The sequence below is a fragment of the Lissotriton vulgaris genome, chromosome 2_1 (genome assembly GCF_964263255.1).
Source record: "Lissotriton vulgaris chromosome 2_1, aLisVul1.2, whole genome shotgun sequence".
Taxonomy (NCBI): Eukaryota; Metazoa; Chordata; class Amphibia; order Caudata; family Salamandridae; genus Lissotriton; species Lissotriton vulgaris.
The window spans coordinates 646,117,080-646,138,598 of record NC_141687.1 but is presented as its reverse complement, the minus strand read 5'-3'; the positions used below and the strand labels follow the sequence as shown (position 1 = coordinate 646,138,598).

The 21,519-nt window shown below is 46.8% G+C and overlaps 1 protein-coding gene across 1 annotated transcript in view; it reads left to right on the top strand.

Moving 5' to 3' along the window:
• The window catches only part of VPS13C (vacuolar protein sorting 13 homolog C), a 2,437,235-nt gene that overhangs the window by 2,386,962 nt on the left and 28,754 nt on the right, over window positions 1-21,519 (top strand). The window contains exon 84 of the mRNA XM_086955811.1: window positions 6,819-6,908. Within this exon, the coding sequence (XP_086811937.1) occupies window positions 6,819-6,908 (90 nt within the window). The remainder of the gene's footprint in view (window positions 1-6,818; window positions 6,909-21,519) is intronic.

Here is a 21,519-nt window from a genome sequence, read left to right as displayed (position 1 = left end):
ACACTATTCTTGCAAACTTTCACCACTTTGATGGGATGGCCAAACTTGGAACTTCCTTTGACCAAGAACCCACTTTTCTTGATCCTAATTAAATCCCTAACAACAAAATCAGGAACCCTTACCTTTAATTTTCTGTCAAAGACTTCCTTCATCTTCTGCTTCTCTCACACCCTACCAGCAATTACATGAAAATCAATATCATCACTCTTCTTGCTGGATTTCCTTATCCAGCACGGGCAAATATCAGAGACGGGATCTCGACCTTTCAAAAGCTTAAAAGGACTCACACCTGTCACTGAGTGAGGAGTAATGCAGTACATCCACCAGCTCTTCCTTAAAATATCTCTCCAAGACTCACTTGATTTACATGCTGACTCAATCCCCTCTTTAAGAACTCGATTAAATCTTTTAACTTGACCATTTTCCCTAGGTTCATAAAGGGAAATGGTGATACGTCTGATACCACATTTGGTGAAAAACTCCTTCATCTCTTAAGAAACAAGGTGCACACCATTGTCAGAAACTAAGGTTTCCAGACATCCCTCTCTAGCAAACATTTCTTTGAAAAATGAAATAACAACTAAGGACTTGGCATTAGCAAAACACTTGACTTCAGGCCACTTAGAGTGATATTCCACCAAAACAAGAGCAAAACGAGCATCAGAAGGTAAACATTTGAAGGGACCAAAAAAAGCAAAAGCTACTTTCTTGCATGGAGACTCAGGCCAAGTCACCGGTTTAAGGGGAGCAGAAAAAACACTAAGCATCTTGTCACTGTTAATGCACTCAGAACACTATTTGACAGTTCTATCCACCATCTTATCGAGACCAGGTCACCAAAAATTGGCCCTAAAGAGATGCTTCATGGAAGACATACCCAAATATCCCACATGGGCAAGCTGTAAAATCTTATTCTGCATGACCACCGGGGGGAATAATCTTACCACCCTTAAACAGTAAACCTCCCTCTTACTCAGTTTCCTCAGCAAGCTGACGGAAATAGTCAATTCTGAAGAAGCACATCTGGGCTTTGGCCATCCCATTCTCAAATACTGCAACAACGATTGGCAAACAGCATCATTATCCAAACCTTTTCTCCATTCAACTTTAGATACACATGAAAACTCACAGGAGACAAGATCCTTGACAGAAGCAATCATATCAAAGTCATGTTCAATGTGAATGCTAGAGTTATCAGGGCAGGGTAACCTCCACAAGCAACCAGCTGTAACATTGCTTTCACTAGGAACAAATTCAACCTCAAAGTTGTATTCCTGAATTCGAGAAGTAAGACAGCAATACGTGCAGTGGAGTTCCAGCCTCCCCCAGGGGATAATATACTAACAAGAGGTTTATGATCAGTTCTAAGTAAGAACCTGCTACCCCAGACATGATTCCTGAAATGTTCTATAGCCCAAAAGCATGCCAAAAGTTCCCTCTTAATAACAACATACCTTCTTTCAGTTTCTGAGAGAGTTCTGGAAGCAAAACCTACACACCACTCATCTCTACCACACCTTTGACTCAACACAGCACCCAAATCGTATAAACTCGCACCAACAGTGATCACACACAGTCTGTTCAGACAAAAAGATTTTAAAGTGGGAGCCTCCACAATCTCCCTCTTAATTAATTGAATAGCCAATTCTTGTCTTTCAGACCAAAGAAAATCAGATTTTTTTCACGTCAACTCTCTGAAAGGCTCCATTTGGTAGTAAAATTAGGTATAAATTTGCTGTAGTATTCGCATAAACCCGCAAAGGACAACTGCTTTTCTTTATTATCAGGTGATAGTGCCTTAACAATAGCATCAACCAAGGATTTTTTGGGCACAACCCCATTACCTGACAAAGAACGACCAAGATACTCAACAGATTCACGCAAACAAATTGCACTTCTCAGCCTTCAGTGTCAAACCAAAATTCTCTAGTCTGTTGCACACCATTTTGATATGGCTCAAATGCTCTTCATTGTCTTTTGAAAAATTTAGAATGCCATCTTGAAAACATTTGAAAAAACACTCTGGACATCTTTCTGAAATACTGATGCCACAGAGGCTAAACTAAAAGGCATCCATTTAAACTGGAATAGACTATGAGGTGTTATGAAGGCAGTGAATTTTCGGGAATCTTCCTTAAGTTCAAATTGATGATACGCCGATCGGAGAGCTAGCGTGGAGAAAATGTGAGCTCCTTTCAACATACATACCTTTTCATTGATGTTAGCAAGAGGATGGCAAACAATTAGCATTAAGAGCTCTTATGTTCACACAGAGGCTCAAGCTTTTATCAGGCTTTCGGGCTAAAACAATTGGGGAAACCCACTCTGAGGACTCAACCTCTTCAATGATGCCCACTTGAACCATCTCATCTAACATATTCTTCAATTCTACCCTTAAAATAATGGGCACCCCTCTAAGCTTTTGTTTAACTGACAGAACCATTCTTAACTTTAATTTTATGGCTGAAACCAACCAACTTTCCCAGTTTTTCTGAAAAAACATTTGGATAAATGTTGGGAAAATCAACCTTGAGAAAAGACTCTGCAACAACAGACACAGGTTCTGTACTCCTGGGGTTCAAAATGATACCCAGTTTGGCTTTATCTTGCCATCCCAAAACATTTACGCCTTTAACAGCCACATACAATTTGATGCGGTATGACCGTTCTTTGAATTCAATATCAAGCTCCTCAAACCCAACAATGTCAATTTTGAACCCATCAAAACTCTCCGCAACAATATTGGACTCCGCAAGGGGATCCAAATTGATTAAATCACCAAAGTATTGAATGCAATACTCTTTAGTAATGATGGTCCAAGGTGAGCCAAAATCTGCCATAAGCTCCAATCCTCTGCCCAACATATGCACCAAACACTTGGGAGGACCAATGTTGGAAGTAAGAGAGTCAATGGAAACATTGCAAATAGAAACTACTGTACCAATTTCAGGGTCCCACTGACTTACATCCTCAACAGGAATCTCACTATATACACACAGCACTTTCCCTTTGGATCAATTACTAATAACACTTTTTTGGGTGTCCTTGCATATTTTAGAAAAGTGTCCTAGACGTCCAAACTTACTACATTCGTTGCCAATCGTAGTGCAATGTGGAAATGATTCAAAATGACCAGGGTTACCACAACTAAAGCAATGGTATTTTTTAGAATTATTTATCTTGTTGCCAAAAACATTTCTAGAATGACCTGGAGTGACACTATTTACAACTCCAGACACAGATGTTTTTAACATCCTTGTTAAGACACTTCATCCACTTTTCTGATTTCCCTTAAGCTTTTGCAGTGCTAATGGCAGCTTCCAAATTAGGATCACCCATTATCCATAACTGCTCTTATACTTTTTTACTTTTTACATGAACTATAATCTGGTCTCTTATCATTTCATCAGTGATCGTACCAAACCTACAATTAATAGACAAAGCACGCAAAGCTGTAAGAAACTCATCAAAGCTTTCCCCTTCATTCTTGAGCTCTAGTATAAAATTTGAATCTATTAAGAGCAACACTAGTGGTTGGCTTAAAACAATTCTCAATACGCAACAAGGCTTCATCATAGGCATTGTAATCCCCTGCAGATCTGACAGGAGGCAAAGTCCAATATACAACTTGCCCTCCCGAACCCAAACAATGGAGAAAAATGTTTTTTTTTTCCTTTCCGTAGACATCCTTTCCCCATCAATAGCTTTAAGGTACATAATGAACTCTTCTTTCCACCTAGTCCATAGAATCGGTGGCTCACCTTTGTTTTGTAAACACTTACTAGTAGGATCAAACCGCATATCGTCACAGTAAACGACAAAAAATTAACCAAATAGTAGGTGAAAGTTACAGTTGATCCAGTGTTGCAACTCTGGATTCACATAAAACAAAACAAGGACATAATATTACCAATTTGGAATATAAAAGAATTGTGCAAGGTATAGTACTTGAGGTGTGCGTATCACCATAGCAAGGCGTCTATAAAGGACACGCTTTAAATATACCAAACAAAAGGTAAACAATGAGGTAAACCTGTGGCTGTCACAACGCGCTTTGGAGGAGCACATCTATATGGCTAAACAGCTGTGAATGTGTAACATGGCACAGTGTGAAAAATAGAAATTACTTGCAAACAGGTGTGCGTGTCACCGGTGTAACACTGTGTAAATGGAAATACTTGCAGCAAGGTGCGTGTGTCACCAGTGTAACACGCCATGTAAATCGAAATACGTACAGCAAGGTGTGCGTGTCACCGGTGTAACACGCCGTGAAGACATAAATACTGCGCTTGCCTGAAAGTGCCGAATGAAGGAGACACAGCAAGAGGCTCACAGCGTTGGCAACAATACCGTTACCATAGAAACTGGAGTCGGAGAAACCAGGTGATTAAAGATGGCCGCCAGACGTCGGTTACGTACAGCTCTCAACGGAGAATTGGGCACAGAGTAGTAGTGGAACCGAAAACGTCAGAGAGGAGAGGATCTGGACGAGTGAAGATCGGCAGACGGCTCTGCAGGAAGCAAAGCAGACAGCCATAGACATCCTGGAAATCCACACAAATATGTCCAGAACCAGCAGGAGCCGTACATAAACCCTCTGAGACACAGAGGACGCCACAAGAAGAGACGCTTGAGGAGTACAATAACCAGATGAAAGCACGGCCAACTGAAGTCAAATCACGCAGGGTCCAGAAGACAGCACTGCACCTGTGATGCGAAGAAAATGTAGCAGGGTATCTTCTGAGTCCGTCATCGCCACTTGTAAAGATGAAGCGATGCAGGTAAGTGGTTAAAACTTTAGTTTTATTGTAGAGCAGCACAGTACATCCATCCAAGGAGAAAGCAAACCGATAATGAGGCAAGCAAAGACTGTAGTTAGCCTGCTTCCGTGGATTTACTCCCTAGCTCAGCATTTACTCAGGCTACTGACTAGGACCATGCCAGCGGCATTTAGCCAAGGCCAGTGGTATGCATTCTGTACAGGGACAGTTTTTGGTTCAACAATGTGATTTGTACACATTTTGGTGTGACTAGATCCATATATTCCCCTTCACCCACGAATCTGAGTGACCCTAACTGTCCCCATATGAACAAAGTAGGTTGTTCTGCATATGTTATGTTATGTTAACCGTGCTTATATAGCGCACGGCTGCTCAGCAAAGGGGCGTCCCATCGCTTCCAACTACAGAGAACAAACCTAGATACCATAGCGGGAAGACTCCAATATAAAAACAAAGGTCAGAAAAGTTATTGTACTGGAAAGAGCTAGGTTTTGATAGCTTTCCTAAAGTCCAGCATACCCTCCAGACCACATATCTGAACCGACAATGTATTCGATAGTTTGGCCGCCAAACAACGGAGGGAACGTCGTCCTGCTCGACAGCGCTTCACACGAGGAACAATGACCAAATGCTGCCCTACAGAACGCAGCGTGTGAGATGGAACATACGGGGTCAGCAAATTGCAAAGCAAATTAGGCGTAGCGAGTTTCAGTATCTTAAAAGAAAGACATAAAGTTTTAACCTGGATACGCTCCGCCATGGGAAGCCAATGAAGTTTCCGAATGGTATCAGCAATGGGACAGAACCAAGGAAGCCCCAGCAAGGCTTTGGCCGCTGCGTTTTGAAACTGTTGTAATCGAGTAATCTGAGCTTGATTAGCACCCATTAACAGGGAACTAGTATAGTCCAGTCGAGATAGAATAGTCGACTGTACAATCAGCTGGCGTGTTGAGGGTTCAAAAAACTTCAGTATGGGTTTAAGACCTCGTAAGAGACCGAAGCACGTACTGGCAACTTTCTTGGTGTGGATTTGAAAGCCGAGAGAGGAGTCCATCCACACCCCAAGTTCTTAACCTCCTCCTTGGTTCAGGAATCTTGCTTATCGACTTTGGCCACCAATGCTTACCCCACAGGCTTGCATTCGTACCAACTAACAGCAGCAGCAATGTCTCAAGTGTAAATTAAGCGGTTAGAGAAGCAACCTTCTGTAGATATTCCAAAAATGAATGCAGGAAATTCATGTTTTAATCAGTACGCAACCTTTTCTTGGAGGGTTATAGCCACCACTGGAAAAGAATGTCCGAGTTTTACTGCTTTGGGAGTCAGTAGCACCGTATTTTCCAACATAGTCCTCTCAGGGAATTTCTCAGCCTTTTCACAACTAGTAATTGAATGTTATCTGCTAACCATCTGCTCTGGGTCACTTACCCCACTTCAGGCACAGGTTGATAGGAGCAAATCCAAATCTTCATAGCATTGCACGTTTTGATCCGAACTGTTATCATTATGTTCATATTCACAAGTTTATCAAAGACCAGCAGTTTTATAAGAATACTTTCCATTGTATAATTTATTTTGCTCATTTTGTGTTAGATTTGAAAAGTGTTGTCGAAATGAGTAATGATTGTGCACGCGTCCTTATCGCTGAAAAACCCTTCTTGGGTAGCCATGCACTGTACAAATTGTACAAAAAGAAATTTCTGCACAGTAATATGGTACTATCTTAATTACTTTAACTAACACTAGAATAAAATACGCACAACTTGTATGTCGGTGTCTAATTTCAATGACGTGTCTTAGCATTTTGCACCCAACACTTAACAGAATTTGAATATCAGTTATGTTTAGAATGCATTGCTGTTCCCTTTACTGAGTATTGCACTGCACTTTGATTTTTCTAAATCCTCATTGTATTGTGGCCTCTACTTCTGAAAGCAATTGTGCAAACCGTTCTTCGGTTATGAAGTGGCACACTTGAAGATATGTATTTTTGTGTAAACTGCACTGATGTTTAATCTTTGTTTCTATTTTCAATAGGATCAAGGACTTTCGGTATTCCATAAAAAAGACAGTGCTGTTCAAGAGTGCCTTAAAAATGTTCAACTCCCAGATGAGAGTACAGCAAAGGTAAACCATATGTTAAAAATATATTAATTTCTGGGAACAATTACCAAGTCCTTGTTATGAATAAGGCAAAAGAGGCGAAGGAGCTTTTACTCACACATTTGCAATTTTATATTTTACTGAACAGCTGGACATATGCTTAAGACCTAGCCCTTTTATAAGTTTACTAAATACTAAGCCCACCATTTGTTTTAGTAAGCATATCAAGTGTTGTGGTAACTCATCTAATTTATTTAGGAAGGCCTCTAAGTCAAAGTTGAAATGACCTTTAGAATAAAGTTAAATATCTGATAGACGTCTAGCCGCAGATTCCTTAACTGAGAATATTCCCCAGGCATCAGAGTGGATTCAGAAATTTTTGAGCAATACATCTGCTTACCAGCAGGTTGCATGATTCGACTCTGCGTCGGCAGGCACCCCAAATGTGATGTGGATGGTGCTTATATAGGCACCAGCTCAGTGCGCTGACTTAAGTTCTTTTCTTTCTGCGCCAGTCAGCAATGATCCTTGAAGAGCTACCCTTAGTAAATTTTTGACAATTTTTTTCGTTTACATTTAGTTGACACGTTTTTGAGAATTTCTGCTTCTGGTGTGACCAGGATGTCCCTTAAGAAACCTTACGGTTTCAAGCCATGTTGTGCCTGTCACAGGCAGATTTTTATGACAGACTCACACATGATTTGTCTATGGTGCTTGGAGAGGGACCACAACTCTAAAACCTGCGTGGACTGCTGCGCCAAAGGTGCTGATGCAGCATTTCTTTTAGCTCCTTGCCATCTGACGCCGGACAACCCCGCAACATTCACCTTCCGGCTCACATGGAAAGTCTTGGGACTGCTCGCATAGCCGTGCCAAATTGTCATTGTCTCGATCCAAGTCCTCAAGTAAGTCCCACTGAAAGAAAAAGTCTAAGAAGTCGAAGAGGTCTTCAGCTTACTTGCACCCATCCAAATCTTTGGACAAGGTGTTTCAGCACTCCATACCTCATTCCTCTGTTGAGCCTGTGCTTGGGTCTTCTCTGTGCCTTCCTGACTTTCCAAGATGAATGGCTTGACAGAGGTGCTTCAACCTGGAATTGTCCCCACCAAAGCCTTGCTCCCATTTAATGAAGTCATTACCAATGTCCTCCTCTGGGCCTGGTCTAAACCCTGCATAGCGGCTTGTGTGCCCAGGACAATTGACTGCCACCATCGCCATTCTCCTCGAGCCCCACATTTCCTCACCCAGCACCCCACATCAGACAGTTTGGTGGTCCAAGGCACCACTTCCAGAGTCAAACCTGGTGTGTTCCCTACCACTCCACCAGATAGGGAATCAAAGAGCCTGGATATCTTTGGTAAGATGTTGTTCCCTTACGCCAGCCTAGAACAGCGTTCAGTGAACATCCCCTCTTGTGCCGTAACACCCACATGATCTGGGACTTGGTTGCACAAGTGCTGCCCATGGTATTAGAGGAGGCCCGAGCCATACTGTTTTAGGCATTGGCAGACCACAGAGACACCGCAAAGTTCACCATTAGATGTGAGCTGGACACAACCAACTCGTGGGTCAGAGAGATTTCGTCGTCAGTGCCCCTTAGGCACCCCACCTCATTGAGAACCACTGGCTTTTTGGGGGATGTCCTAGCTTCACTCATAGACATGCCCTTTGATGGCTCTCGTCATTTTGGTGAGAAGGCGGGCTCACACCTCTAGCGCTTTAAGGATAGCAGAGTTACTGCCAGGTCCTTGGGCCTATCCATGGTTGTTCCTAACCCCAGTCTGCCTTCCATCCCTTTTGTGGCTGCAGAAGGGGCTCACAGCCACATTTGTTGTCACCTAACTAGCACAGCCAACAGGCTTCCTAGCCTTTTTGCTGCCAATGACGCAGTTCCCACTGATTAAGTGGGGCCACTAGCCAGAGGTTAGCCCTGTCCACTATCATACCAGCATGAGCACCTTGTGGGGGCAAGGGTGTCAGAGCAGGCTAGGACCCAGTGTAGCGCACAATACACCATCACCTGCTCCACTGGCAGTCAATAACATCCCACAAAAAGATTCAAAGGGGCTGCGTGGTAAAGGCATGCGTTACAACAGAGTTCGTTGTAAGAACATACAACCCATTCTTATCGTGCCTCCCCAAAGGCGTTACCCGAGGTTCATGGTAGGCCAAGGGCACATCCAGACTGCTGTGCTCCCTTTCTGCCTCACCAGATCCCTGCGGGTGTTCATGAAAGTGATGGGGGTGGATCCAGCACGTCTGCAGAGGTAAGGGGTTCCAGTCTTCCCTACCTTGACAATTGCCTGGTAAAGGTGGCCTTGCCCCAGGCAGTCTCTTCCACCGTTAAACTATGGCTGGCCTCCTCTAATCACTGGGGTTCACTATAAATGTGCCAGTGTTACACCTGACTCCCATTCAGATGATCTCTTTCATCTGAGCCATTCTGGACACAGTGCAGTTTCTGGCCAATCCCATTGAATGGCAATTCCAGGATATACATGCTATAATACTGATTTTCAGCATCTTCCCTAAATTGCTGTGTGACTGACTGGGGCTTTTTGGCCTCATAGCCTCTTGCATCTTGCTAATTACATATGCCGTTGGCATATGCAGACTCTGCAGTGGAGCCTGAAGTCCCAATGAACACTGCTTCAGCTAAATCTCTCCGACATGGTCCAGAACTGCATAAAACCTGCAGCAGTGGCTGACGAACTGAGATTGGGTTAGAGACAGACACCTCTCCCTTTCCCAGATACAGTTTACTCTACTGACAGATACATCACTCCTGGGTTAGGGTGGCCATCTGGGAGAGGTGGAGATCAGAGGACTCTGGTCTCTATCAGAGTTCGACGCACCACATCAACCTGTTGGAGCTTCAGGTGATCTGATTTTCATTGAAGGCCTTTCTTCTCTTGATCAGGGGAAGTCTGGTGCAGTTTGTTTTCCCCGGACAACAACACCGCCATTCGATACTTTACCAAACAGGGCTGATTGGGGTCATGCACCCTCTGTCAAGAGGCCCTGTGTCTCTAGGCATGGCTGCAATGTCAGGACATTTCCCTTGTGGTTCAATAACCCACAGGCTCTCTGAACGCTAGGACAGGCAAACTCGGCCATTGAAGCCTAGTGAATAATGAATGGTGTATTCATCCAGAGGTGGTGCAAGGTCTCTTTCAAGAATGGGGAGAACCTTTGTCAGAACTGTTTGTCACTGCTGAGAATGCGCAATGTCAGCAGTTTTGTGCTTGCACTTTTTGTCTCTATTGGAGTTCCGGCCTTGTGTATGCCTTTCCATTGATACCACTCCTGTTCAGAGTTCTCAGGAAGATCAGGAACAACCAGGCTTAGATTCTTCTTGTGACTCCGGATTGGGTATGGAGAGTCTGATATTCCTTGCAATTGAGTATGAGCATCGGTCCTCCAGTCAGGCAGCCTCTTTGGGAGGCTGTTCTGTCACAGCAACAGGGGAGGGCCCTGCACCCAGACATGCACACCCTCCGCCTTGATGCGTGGAGATTCAGCAGAGAGTTAATGGCTATCGACATTCTTTCAAAAGTCTGTGATGTAATTCTGGCAAATAGACGTCCATCCACTAAAACTTTACACACCTGCTGCTGAGACAAAGTTGTGGCATGATGTGCATCCAAGAACATTGATCTTCTCTCTACACCCCTTTTTCATATTGTACAGTTTGATCTATCTTTGGCCCCGCATGGCTCTGCTCTGGGCACAGTCAAGGGCACTTAATCAGTCATTGCAGAATTTTTGTATATGCCGGACCAACCATCTTTGTTCAAGTCTCCTGTTGTGACTAGGTTCCTCAAAGGACTTCAATATATATTTCCTCGCAGGCCATTCATCAATCCTCAGTGGGACTTAAACTTAGTTCTGACTTTTTTGATTGACGTGCCTTTTTAACCTCTGTACAACTGCCCACTGGGGTTGCTACATGTAAGACAGCTTTCCTATTGGCCATAAAATTGGGCAGGAGAGTCAGCTGTGTCTGCACCCCCCTAAACCACCTTCTACCGAGAGAAGGTGGTCCTTCAAGCACGTGCCTTCTTACATCAGAAGGTAGTGACACCCTTTCATGTAGACCAAAATATCACCTTGCCTACCTTCTTTCCTCCACCTCACCCTTATAGAGAAAAAGAGACACTCCACCATCTGGACACAAAAATAGCATTATCGTTTTACCTTGATCATACCAGTGAGTTCTGGGGGGACAATCAACTCTTCGTAGGATATGTTGGAACTAAGAAGGGGAAGGCCATGTAGAAATGGACCATCCCATGATGGATAGTGCTCTGCATCAAGATCTGCATTACATTGGCTAAAAAGCAACCACCGGAGGGCTCGCATGCTCTTTTAATCAGAGCCAAGACGGCAACCACTGGACAGCTGTCATGCAGCTATCTGGGTCTCTGTGCATGCGTTTACCGAAGACTACGCCTGGACAGTCAGGTCTGTCGTGATGGCATTTTGCCCATTCGGTCCTGAAGGACTTTTTGGTTTAAATCGGTTTGCAAGATCCACCTTAAGGAAGTCATTGCTTGGGTATTGGTTATAAGGTAAGGAATCTGCAGCTAGAAGTCTCTCTCAAGTGAACAAGTAATTTAATTTTGGTAATGCTTTATTTGGTTGGGACTCCATCTAGCTGCATATTCCTTACCGACGCTCCCATTCTCCCCTGTGTGTGAACTGATTACAGTGTGAGAGTCACCCTTCTAAGGGCCTTAGAAAGACACACCGGTTCTCAGTGCTCCTTGTGGTTCTGTGCCTCTACCATGGAAAGTTGCGAAAAGAAACTGTTCACATCACTTTTAGCACAGACAATACCGACATTAAGCCGAATGAAGCCATCTACCGGTGCAAGGGGTACTGCTTGAAAATGTTCGGATTTAATTTGGCAGCTGGGGGATATTCTAAGGTAAGGAATCTGCGGCTAGATAGTCTCTTTCACAGAACGTGTTGGCAAGTAACTTTTTCGTATCGTTGTACAGTAACCACTTTAACCAGTTCCAGAGCTTAAACTAAGTTACAGCTTCAGCACATTTGTCAGACTCTGCCCTATTGTTTTTATTCAACACACATTGATGCAATAACATTGTTCATGCTTGCATATTCATTGAGGTGGTTCCTGCCTTTTTATTCAATAAGAGTAGTGGGATAGTTTGCTTTTTGAAAGCCAGGCCACTTTTAAGAAGCTGGCTCTCTATACACTATAACAAAAAGTTGTGTGCAGAGAGTCCAGTGTATCGCCAGAAGCTGTACAGAGGCTAAAGTTGATAATACTAATGCTCTCTTTTGTGCTAGTATGGGCGAGCAGTTAGGCTTATGTGTTAAGCATTTGTTGTACTCACAGTGACAATAAATGAGACACCTACTCGATGAATCAATCCAAGACCTAATTATAAAAATAATACTTGGTTATATTTATTTAGAGAACCACAGATCTTAATCTTGGGTAAATACGTTTTGCAATAGAAATATTTTTTAATATCAAAAGTGGACACAGTGCAATTTCAGACTTTGTAATGTTAACCTATGGGAGGGAGAAAACATTCAGCATACAGACAGGTAACATCGACTTACAACACCAGTTTTCTGGAGTTAAGGTCAGTATTGACCAAGGTTCAGTTCAACACCAACATTACATCACCAACTATACAGAGGGGCTGGGTGCAGGGTGCAAATACAGTCTCATGCCCAATACAACTCAATGAAGTATCGGGCAGAGGCTGCTTACAGGTAAGTAGAAGCAGTTTGGGCAGCCGGTTTCCAGGGGTTGAAGCAAGCATTGGGCACAGTCCAAAGCAGCACAAACACTACAACACCACCAGCGGAACAGGGGTGGCCAGGCTCAGGGTACCAACACAGTGTTGGTTGCCCAATGTAAAGTAATGGAGAAAGACAAAATCGGAACAGGGTTGCAGGCTGAGCCAGGAGGCCGATAGAAGGAAACCAACAGCTGGATAGGTAAGTTGTGATGCTTGGGGACTTAGGGACACCTTTGGTCTGCTTCACCAAAACCCAGGGCTAGCGGGTGCTTGGGTGTCTTTTGATGGCAGAAATGGCTTACTGGAGCAGGTTGCACTTGAGGGGGTCTCTGTGCAGAGGCTGCAGGCGATGTCGTGGAGTCCAGGAGGGGTCAACCCACGATGGACTCTGGAGCGGTGGGGAACCCACTTGAACTCCGGTCAGAGGTGTCGGGTGCAGAAGTGGAACCGGGAACAGGGTTTTGTGGTTCTTCAGGTCACAGAGGCCTTGCATGTAGGTTGTTGCTAGTGAACAGATCCGCTGTTCTCTGGCGATATTTATCTTTGTCAAAGGCAGGCAGTCCTCCCAAGGTTTTGAAAGCTACGGAGCTGTAGGACGAGTCGTCTTTTGGTGCAGGATCGTTGAGGCCTGCAGACATGCCGGAAGGGCTGGGGCCAAGTCATTAGTTCTTTGCAGTCTTCTCAGCTGGTGTGACTCTGTGGTGTCTGGCTCTTTTTAGGTTGTCAGGAACAGAAGTTCATAGTCTGGGGGTGGCTTCACTGGTCACTTACAATATCCAGGAATTACAATATCCAGGAATCTGCAAGAATATTGGAGGGGCATATCTGCTCAGAAAGATATGCTCTAAAGGCTTAGGCCTGCTAGAGGAGTGTCTTACCTATGTCCCATGTGGTGTCTGTGGTCCTGGCACACAGGAATGTGTGCCGTGTTGACTCTTAAGTTCTGTCTGCATCAAGACAACCAGGTTGCAGAGGCAGTGTGCATGTGCTTTGTGAGGGGTCCCTTAGGGTAGTGCAATTCATGATGCAGTCCTCAGGGACCCTCTTTAACCACATGGCCCTTGGTACTGGGTACTAGGGGTATATTTTACTAGGGACTTTCTTGTGAGCTAAAGGAGGGCAGTTGTCGAAACAATAGGTATAGTTTAGAGTAGGAGATCTGGCACATGGGGGATATGGTTGGCAGAGACCCTGTTCACTTCCAGTCGAAATGACATCATTTACCAGGCACAATGTGGGGGCTAACCATGTTCAAAAGAGGCACTCTCCTACACCACTCATGTATTTGCTGCCTATTCGTGTCCATATTCCAGATCTACAGGACAGTATAAATACCTGAAAGAAACACATAGTGATAGATGCCTTACCTTAGAATTACCCCCAGGCATCAGACTGGATCCAGAAAGTTTTCATGAGCAGTACCCCTGCACGTCGGTAGATGTTGTTGTGCGGCTCCGCGTGTGTCGTTAGCCTCGTTGGCGCTGGGATGACGTCGCTGGAGCTACTTAGATGCGCCCACGCGCGCTAACGTCCGTTCTTTCCTTTTCCGCGCCAACAAGCGCAGATTCGGGAAGAGCTAGTACCCCCAGTCACTTTATGACTGAGCTTTTTAGGCCTTTTGTCTAATTTTTTTGAGTCAATCGACTCCTGGTATCGTAGGGATGCCCGGCTTTAAGAACTGTGAGGACTGTCACCGCATGATGTCGGTGACGAACCCACACCGTGGATGTCTCTACTGCCTGGGGCCGACCATGACTCCCAGTCGTGTCCCTAATGCTGGGCCATGGCGCCAAAGACTTTGCGAGAGCGGTCTTAAAAGTTGCTGGAAGTCCGGCAGTCGGCTCCGCGCCGCTCGAGGTCCCGGTCCCGCGGGTGGTCGAGGGATTGGTCGCGGAGCCATCACCATCATTATTTTGGATCTAACTCTTCGCACTCGGGGTCAGGTAAGTCGAAGCATTCCAAAAAGAAGTTGAAGAAGCATCATCGCCCTTCGACTTCCCCTCGCCCGTCACGCGACACCGCTGAGGGTGCTTGTGGTGCCACCCCCGCGGCTCCGGCGGAGCCTGCGACGTCGCCGCAGGTCTACCCACCTTTTCCGGGTTATTCGGCGATGCCTGGTCAGGTGCAAGAGTTTCTTGCTGTCATGGCCTGACTCTTTGGGATGTCTGGCCCCGCCGGCGTGCCTACGAGCATGCAGGCCTTACTAAGGGTCCTGTCCTTCCATCACCGGCGGCTCCAACCCCGGTGTCGCTGGCGGCTCCGGCCCAACACGGCAGGACCCCCTGGGATCTGGGATCTGGGATCAGACCCTGGTCAACGCCGGTTGACCTAATAACACCTCCACTGGCGCCGTCCTCCCTGGCCCTACCACCGATGTCGCCCGCTCGTCGGGACAACGTCATCCCCAAGTTCAGCCCGGACACAGTGCCGGATTGGCATTCCCCGACGCCGATGGGACCATTTTTACCCTATGTCCCTCCTCTTTATTTTCAGCCTGTTCCACAGACTGCGGAGGAAGGGGAGGACTAGGAGGGGTCTGAGGGCCCTTTAGCACAGGAGTGTGCATATGGTCCGGACTGGATGGAGGATTTTAGGGAAACCAGTCTTCTTGACACCTCACCTGACCTTGGCATGCTGTCTCCTCCTACTGTGGCTACGGAGGAGGGAGGCAGTTACGTAATGGTATTACATAGGGCAGCTGAGGCCCTCCACCTCTTGCTCCCCACTGTGGCCGTCAGGACTAACCTCCTGACAGAAGTGCTCCAGCCGGCAGCGACCTCTACCGAGCCCTTGTTGCCTTTTAATGAAGCACTGCCTGACGTTCTTTTGGGCACTTGTCCAAGCCCAACACAGGGGCTTCTGTGGACAGGAACATGGCCCAACGCCATCGCCCGGCACCAGGTGACCCCATCTTTCTCTCCCAACACCCCACCCCTGAGAGCTTAGTTGTCCAAGCCGCTACTTCCCAGAGCGCATTTATTGGACTTGGCCCTTTTTGCAGGGTCATCCCTGAACTTTTTGCCTTCCTCCTGTATTTTGTCTGACCTGTTTTTGTTGGTTTTATGACTCTGGCCACTTTACCACTGCTGATCAGTGCTAAAGTGCATATTCTCTCCCTATTGTAAATTGATGTACGGATTAGTGACTCCATGATTGGCTTATTTGATTTACTGTCAGACCCTAGTACAGTGCACTGCGGGTGCCCAGGGCTGGTAAATCAAATGCTGCTGGTGGGCTTGCAGCTCTGGTTGTGACACCCACAGAAGCTGCCCGTAAAGTGTGTCTGAGTTCTGCCATTGCAGAGCCTGTGTGCAGTCTGGTACTGCCATGTTGACTAGGCAAGTGCACCCACTTGCCAGTCCCTAAACCTTCCATTCTGATAGATACATCTGCCTTGTGGATTCCTCACCTTGTGAATATCCCCTTGCGTCAGCAACATTCGGAAATTCTTTTCGTAGCCTCGCTCCGACGTGGACTTGGACGTCATAGAGACACGGCATCGCACGTGACTCCGCTGACGTCACCAACGCCCATAATAGGCCCACGCCGGCATGATGACATCAGTTCCCTTTTTTCGACGTTGTCCACGCTAACGGTTTCGGGAATCTCAGTAGCAAACTGGTGACTTTGTTGCCTTTATATTTGCTTTTTGCTTCATTGTTTCTTGTCTCTTCGCGATGTTGACAAAGAAGACCGGCTTCAAGCCCTGCAGGGAGTGCGGGAAGATGATGTCCATAACGGATCCGCAAGATGACTGCATCTGGTGCTTGAGCTCTGATCACGATGTGGATGGATGTTCATCTTGTCGGAAGATGAACCCGAAGGCCCTTAGAGAAAGAGGGACCAAACTCCTGGTAGCGAAGCTGAAGGCTGGCAAGGGAAAATCTTCGAGGTCTCGTTCTTGTAGGGCGAGGTCGAGATCGAAGTCTAGATCCAGATCTCGAGAGGAGTCAACTTCGAAGTCACCTTGAGACCATGCATCGAAGTCGAGGAGGAGACATAAGAAGAAGAGGCATGAGTCCAGACGTCATTCTGGTAAGGAGTCAGGCTCGAGGTCGAGGTCGCCGAAGAAGATACGTTCGAAGGTGGTCGCGCTTGAAGTCTCTGATCATGAAGGTGAGGCCTCACCTGCGGAGTTGCGGGTTCAGTCGCCGGCTCCGAGTTCGAATCCGTCTCTGGCGCCGTCCCCGGCCCGGGAAGAGGAAGAAGTTCAAGTGGATGCGGATTCTGCGCCTGTCGAAGAGCCGACTCCGAACCTTCCACAAGATCAGCCCGAGGGTTTTCAGCCACCCTTCCCAACCCCTGGCCAGGACCCATCAGCGTTTTTAAACACAATGTATGGTGTCTTTACAAGGGCGTGGTACCCCTCTGGTGCACCTTCGGGTCCCACGGGTCCACTGGCCTTCAATTTAGGAGTTCCTCACTCCTATCCTCCAGCTCCATTCATGCCCTACATGCCGGCTCTGACGCCGCGTTGGCAATTCCCGGCTCCGCCGAGGTCGTCGACACCGGTTCCGGCGTCGCCCGCTGCAGATCGACCTCGAGAGCATCCCACTGGGCCTTCGAATTCGATACCGCCGTTGGTCCCGACTCCGTTGGGGTCGTTGGTGGATCCGACTGCAAAGCGTGCTAAGGAGAGGTCCAGAAGGGAGGCACAACGCCTTTTGGAGGAGCAAAGGTATATAGAATCACATCCTGATGTGGAGGAAGGTGAACTGGAGGAGGACTGTTTTGAGGATCTAGCTGACGCTGGTAGCTTGGATTTCTCTCCAGAGTGGGAATTGCCTTCGGGCTCAGATGCACCTTCAAAGGACCTCCAGCCCTATTATGTGGTGATGAGGAAGGCGGCAGCACTTCTGCAATTGACTTTACCAACGGTGGAGTTAAAGTCCAATCTTCTAACAGAAGTTTTACATTCACCTAGCTCTGTGGTGGAACCATTGCTAGCATTTAATGATGCCTTAACGATCCTATTATGGAGGTGTGGAAAAACCACTGTCAGCTCCTGCAGTATCTAAGAGTGTGGCTAGAAGATACAGGGTTGCACCTGAAGACCCTGCTTTTCTGACGTCTCATCCATCACCTGAGAGTCTAGTCATTCAAGCTGCATGTTCCAAAAAGAACATGAGTGCCTTTCCACAAGTGCCCGGTGATAAAGAGGCAAAGAAACAGGATCAGGTGGCTAAAAAGACCTTTTCCTCTGCAAGTATGGCGTTGAAGTCAACTAATGCCACTTGCCTTATGGGGAGGTATGTGCATGCCCTTATGGATACTATGCGTACATTAGCTCCTAAGATCCCTGATGCCAACAGAAAGGATTTTGAGGAGGTTTTATCAGATGCACAGGCTGCGGCACGCCAAGTTATAGAGTGATCTGGACACTGCAGACTCGGTGACCCGTATCATGGGCACAGCAGTTGCCACTAGGAGATCGGCTTGGCTGAAATCTTAAGACTATTCGGCAGGTGTGCAGGCGACCTTGCTGGATCTGCCGTTTGATGGATCTGGTCTCTTTGGCAAGAAAGCTGATTCGGCCTTGGAGAGATTTAAAGAAAGTAGAGCTACTGCTAAATCTTTGGGTCTCCAGATCAGAGGTTCTTCGGCCAGGAAGTTCAGATGTTTTGGACGCTCTTCCTTTCGGAATTACCGACAAGGTCAGCAGCAGCAGCAGCAACAGCAGCAGCAGCATACCTTGTACAGATTTTACAGGGGAAAGCAAAGAGCTCGTCCTCGTGGACGTCGGGCCTCTTCCTCCTCCACCTCCTCCAATCCCCCAGCCTCAGAAAACCAGCCCCAGATCCGCCATTCGGGATCATGCGGGTCCGGTGGGGGGTCGGTTACATCAGATCTTTGGGTTCTCAATCTCGTAGAAAATGGGTATGCCCTTCCCTTTCGGGAATTCCCTCCCAATTACCCTCCTTGCCAAGGTTTTTGCATGGAGGAACATCTGTTGCTTCTACAGGAGGAAGTGCAGACTCTATTAAGAAAGGGTGCAATAGAGGTGGTCCCAGAGCAGCAAAGGGGTCAGGGATGCTATTCCCGGTATTTTCTGATTCCCAAGAAGGATGGCAGACTTCGTCCAATCCTGGATCGTAGGATCTTGAATCTCTATCTGAAACAAGAGAAATTCAAGATGCTCACCCTTGCTCAGGTTCTTCAAGCGCTGCTGGAAGAAGACTGGATGGTGTCGCTCGACTTACAGGATGCGTATTTTCACATCCCAATCCTGAAGTCGCACAGGAAGTATCTCCGTTTTACTGTGGGGTCGCAAGCCTATCAGTTTGCGGTCCTTCCTTTTGGAATTACTACTGCGCCTTGAGTCTTCACCAAGCTGATGGCGGTGGTGGCAGCACATCTCAGAAGGCCGGGGATTCCAGTATTCCCCTATTTGGACGACTGGCTAATGAAAGCAAAGTCGTCGGAGAGAGTGCTCCAGCATCTGCAGGAGATAACCCAGTTGTTGTCCAGGTTGGGTTTTTCGATAAATGTACCCAAGTCTCACCTGGTGCCCTCCCAGCGCATCCTGTTCATAGGTGCTGTACTGGACACAACTGTATGTCGTGCATTCCCTCCTCCTCAAAGGATTTGCGACATTGAGGAAATGATTCCTTTATTTTTCAATGGAGCGGTCGTTCCAGTCCTGAAGGTCCTTCGTCTGCTCGGTCTGATGGCTTCATGCATTCTGTTGGTCAACCATGCACGCTGGCACATGAGGGCACTCCAGTGGTGTCTCCGCAGGCAGTGGTATCAGCACAACGGAGATCTCAGTGAGTCAGTGAGGATCTCCAGAGAAGCAGCAGCGGATCTGTCTTGGTGAGGCGTGGAAGGCAACCTGTCTCAAGGGAAGCCTTTTCATCTGCCTCCTCTGGTGGCCACAGTAATAATGGATGCATTCACTCTAGGGTGGGGTGCTCACCTGGGTCTTTGGTCTTTGGTCTCCAGAGGAAAGGTTGCTTCACATCAACCTTTTGGAATTGTGGGCGATACATTTGGCGTTCAAGGCCTTTCTCCCTTCCCTCTGAGGTCAGTCGGCTCAAGTACTGATGGAAAACATTACTGCGATGTGGTATGTCAACAAACAGTGAGGAGTAGGGTCGTACCGTCTCTGCAGAGAGGTGTTGCGGCTCTGGACCTGGGCTCAGGACCAGCGGATTTGCTTGATGGCAAAACATCTGGCCGGGATGCTGAACGTTTTTGTGGGCAGTCTCAATCAGCAGTTCGCCGCCAACCACGAGTGAAGGCTTCATCCAGAGGTAGTTCAACACATCTTCCGGACGTGGGGGACTCCTCAGGTGGGCCTGTTTGCCACTCTCGAGAACGGGCACTGTCTGTCATTCTGCAGTCTCCAGTTTCCGAGGCAGGGAGCGTTGGGGGACGCGTTTCAGTTGAGTTGGAGCTCACAACTCCTTTACGCGTTTCCTCCCAAATCCTTGATTCCTTGGGTTCTGAGGAAGATTCGCCAAGACTGGGCCCATGTTATATTGATCGCCCTGGATTGGCAAAGAAGGGTGCGGTACACAGATCTACTTCACCTCAGATCGCACCCTCCGCTCGGTCTCCCTCTTATGGCAGACCTCCTCTCGCAGTCGCTGGGGCAGGTTCTACACCCCCACCTCCAGAGCTTGCACCTTCATGCCTTGTGATTGAACGGAGCAACCTGAGTTAATTCTCTCTCCCGCCTGACATTGTGGCTTTTATTTTATCGGCCAGGCAACACTCCACCAAGTCCATTTACTCCTACAGATGGTCAAGATTTGTTAAATGGTGTGGAGAGAGATCCATTGACCCTTTAAAGGCCCACTTATCGAATGTTCTTCAGTTTGCTCTTTCTTTGGCTCAGCAGGCTGGCCATGGTTAAGGGCTATTTGTCAGCCTTATTGGTGTTTCTGTGTCTACCTGATCAGCCCTCTTTATTTAAGTCTCCTATTGTTTTGAGATTAATCAAAGGATTTACCAATAGGTTTCCACCTTCTTCCTTTGTTATGCCCCAATGGGATCTTAATCTTGTTTTGACTTTTTTGATGGGTTCCCTGTTCGAACCCCTTCATAGCTGCCCTTTGAGACTTTTGTCTTTTAAAACAGTCTTACTGGTAGCAATTACCTCAGCAAGGAGGGTGAGTGAGCTTCAAGCTCTTAGTTCGAAACCTCCGTTTTTGACCATACATGCTGAAAGGACTGCTTTTCTGCCTAAGGTAGTTACTCCCTTCCATCTGGGGCAGTCCATAACTCTCCCTGTGTTTTATCCTCCCCCTTCCAAGAAGGAGGAGAGACTTCACCGCCTGGACCCTAAAAGAGCGTGAGCTTTTATTTGGACAGAACAAAGTACTTACGTTTAGACGATCAGCTCTTTGTGGGCTACGCTGGACACTCAAAAGGCAACGCTGTGCTCAAGCGCACTTTATCCAGGTGGATCATCTTGTGCATAAAGATCTGCTATGCCCTTGCTGGTAGGGATCCAACTGAGGGTATAACAGCTCATTCTACTAGGGCTAGGTCTTCCACCTCTGCTTTAGCCAGAGGTGTTCCTGTGTTGGATATTTGTGCCTCACTCCACGCTTTCCCAAAGCATTACTGCTTAGATTCCGAAGTGAGGAGGGAGGGCCATTTTGCACACTCTGTCTTTCAGAACTTTTTGGTATAAGAAAGATGGACACCCTTATCCGGGAGTGAGACTTCTGTGGGAATCTATTCATAAGGTGAGGAATCCACAGGCAGATGTATCCATCAGAAAAACAATTTACTTACCTTCTATAACGCTTTTTCTGGTGGATACGGTATCTGCCTGTGGATTCCTCACTGATCCACCCTCCTCCCTATTGTCCACCTTTGTATACCTTAAAGGTTAATTATAACAA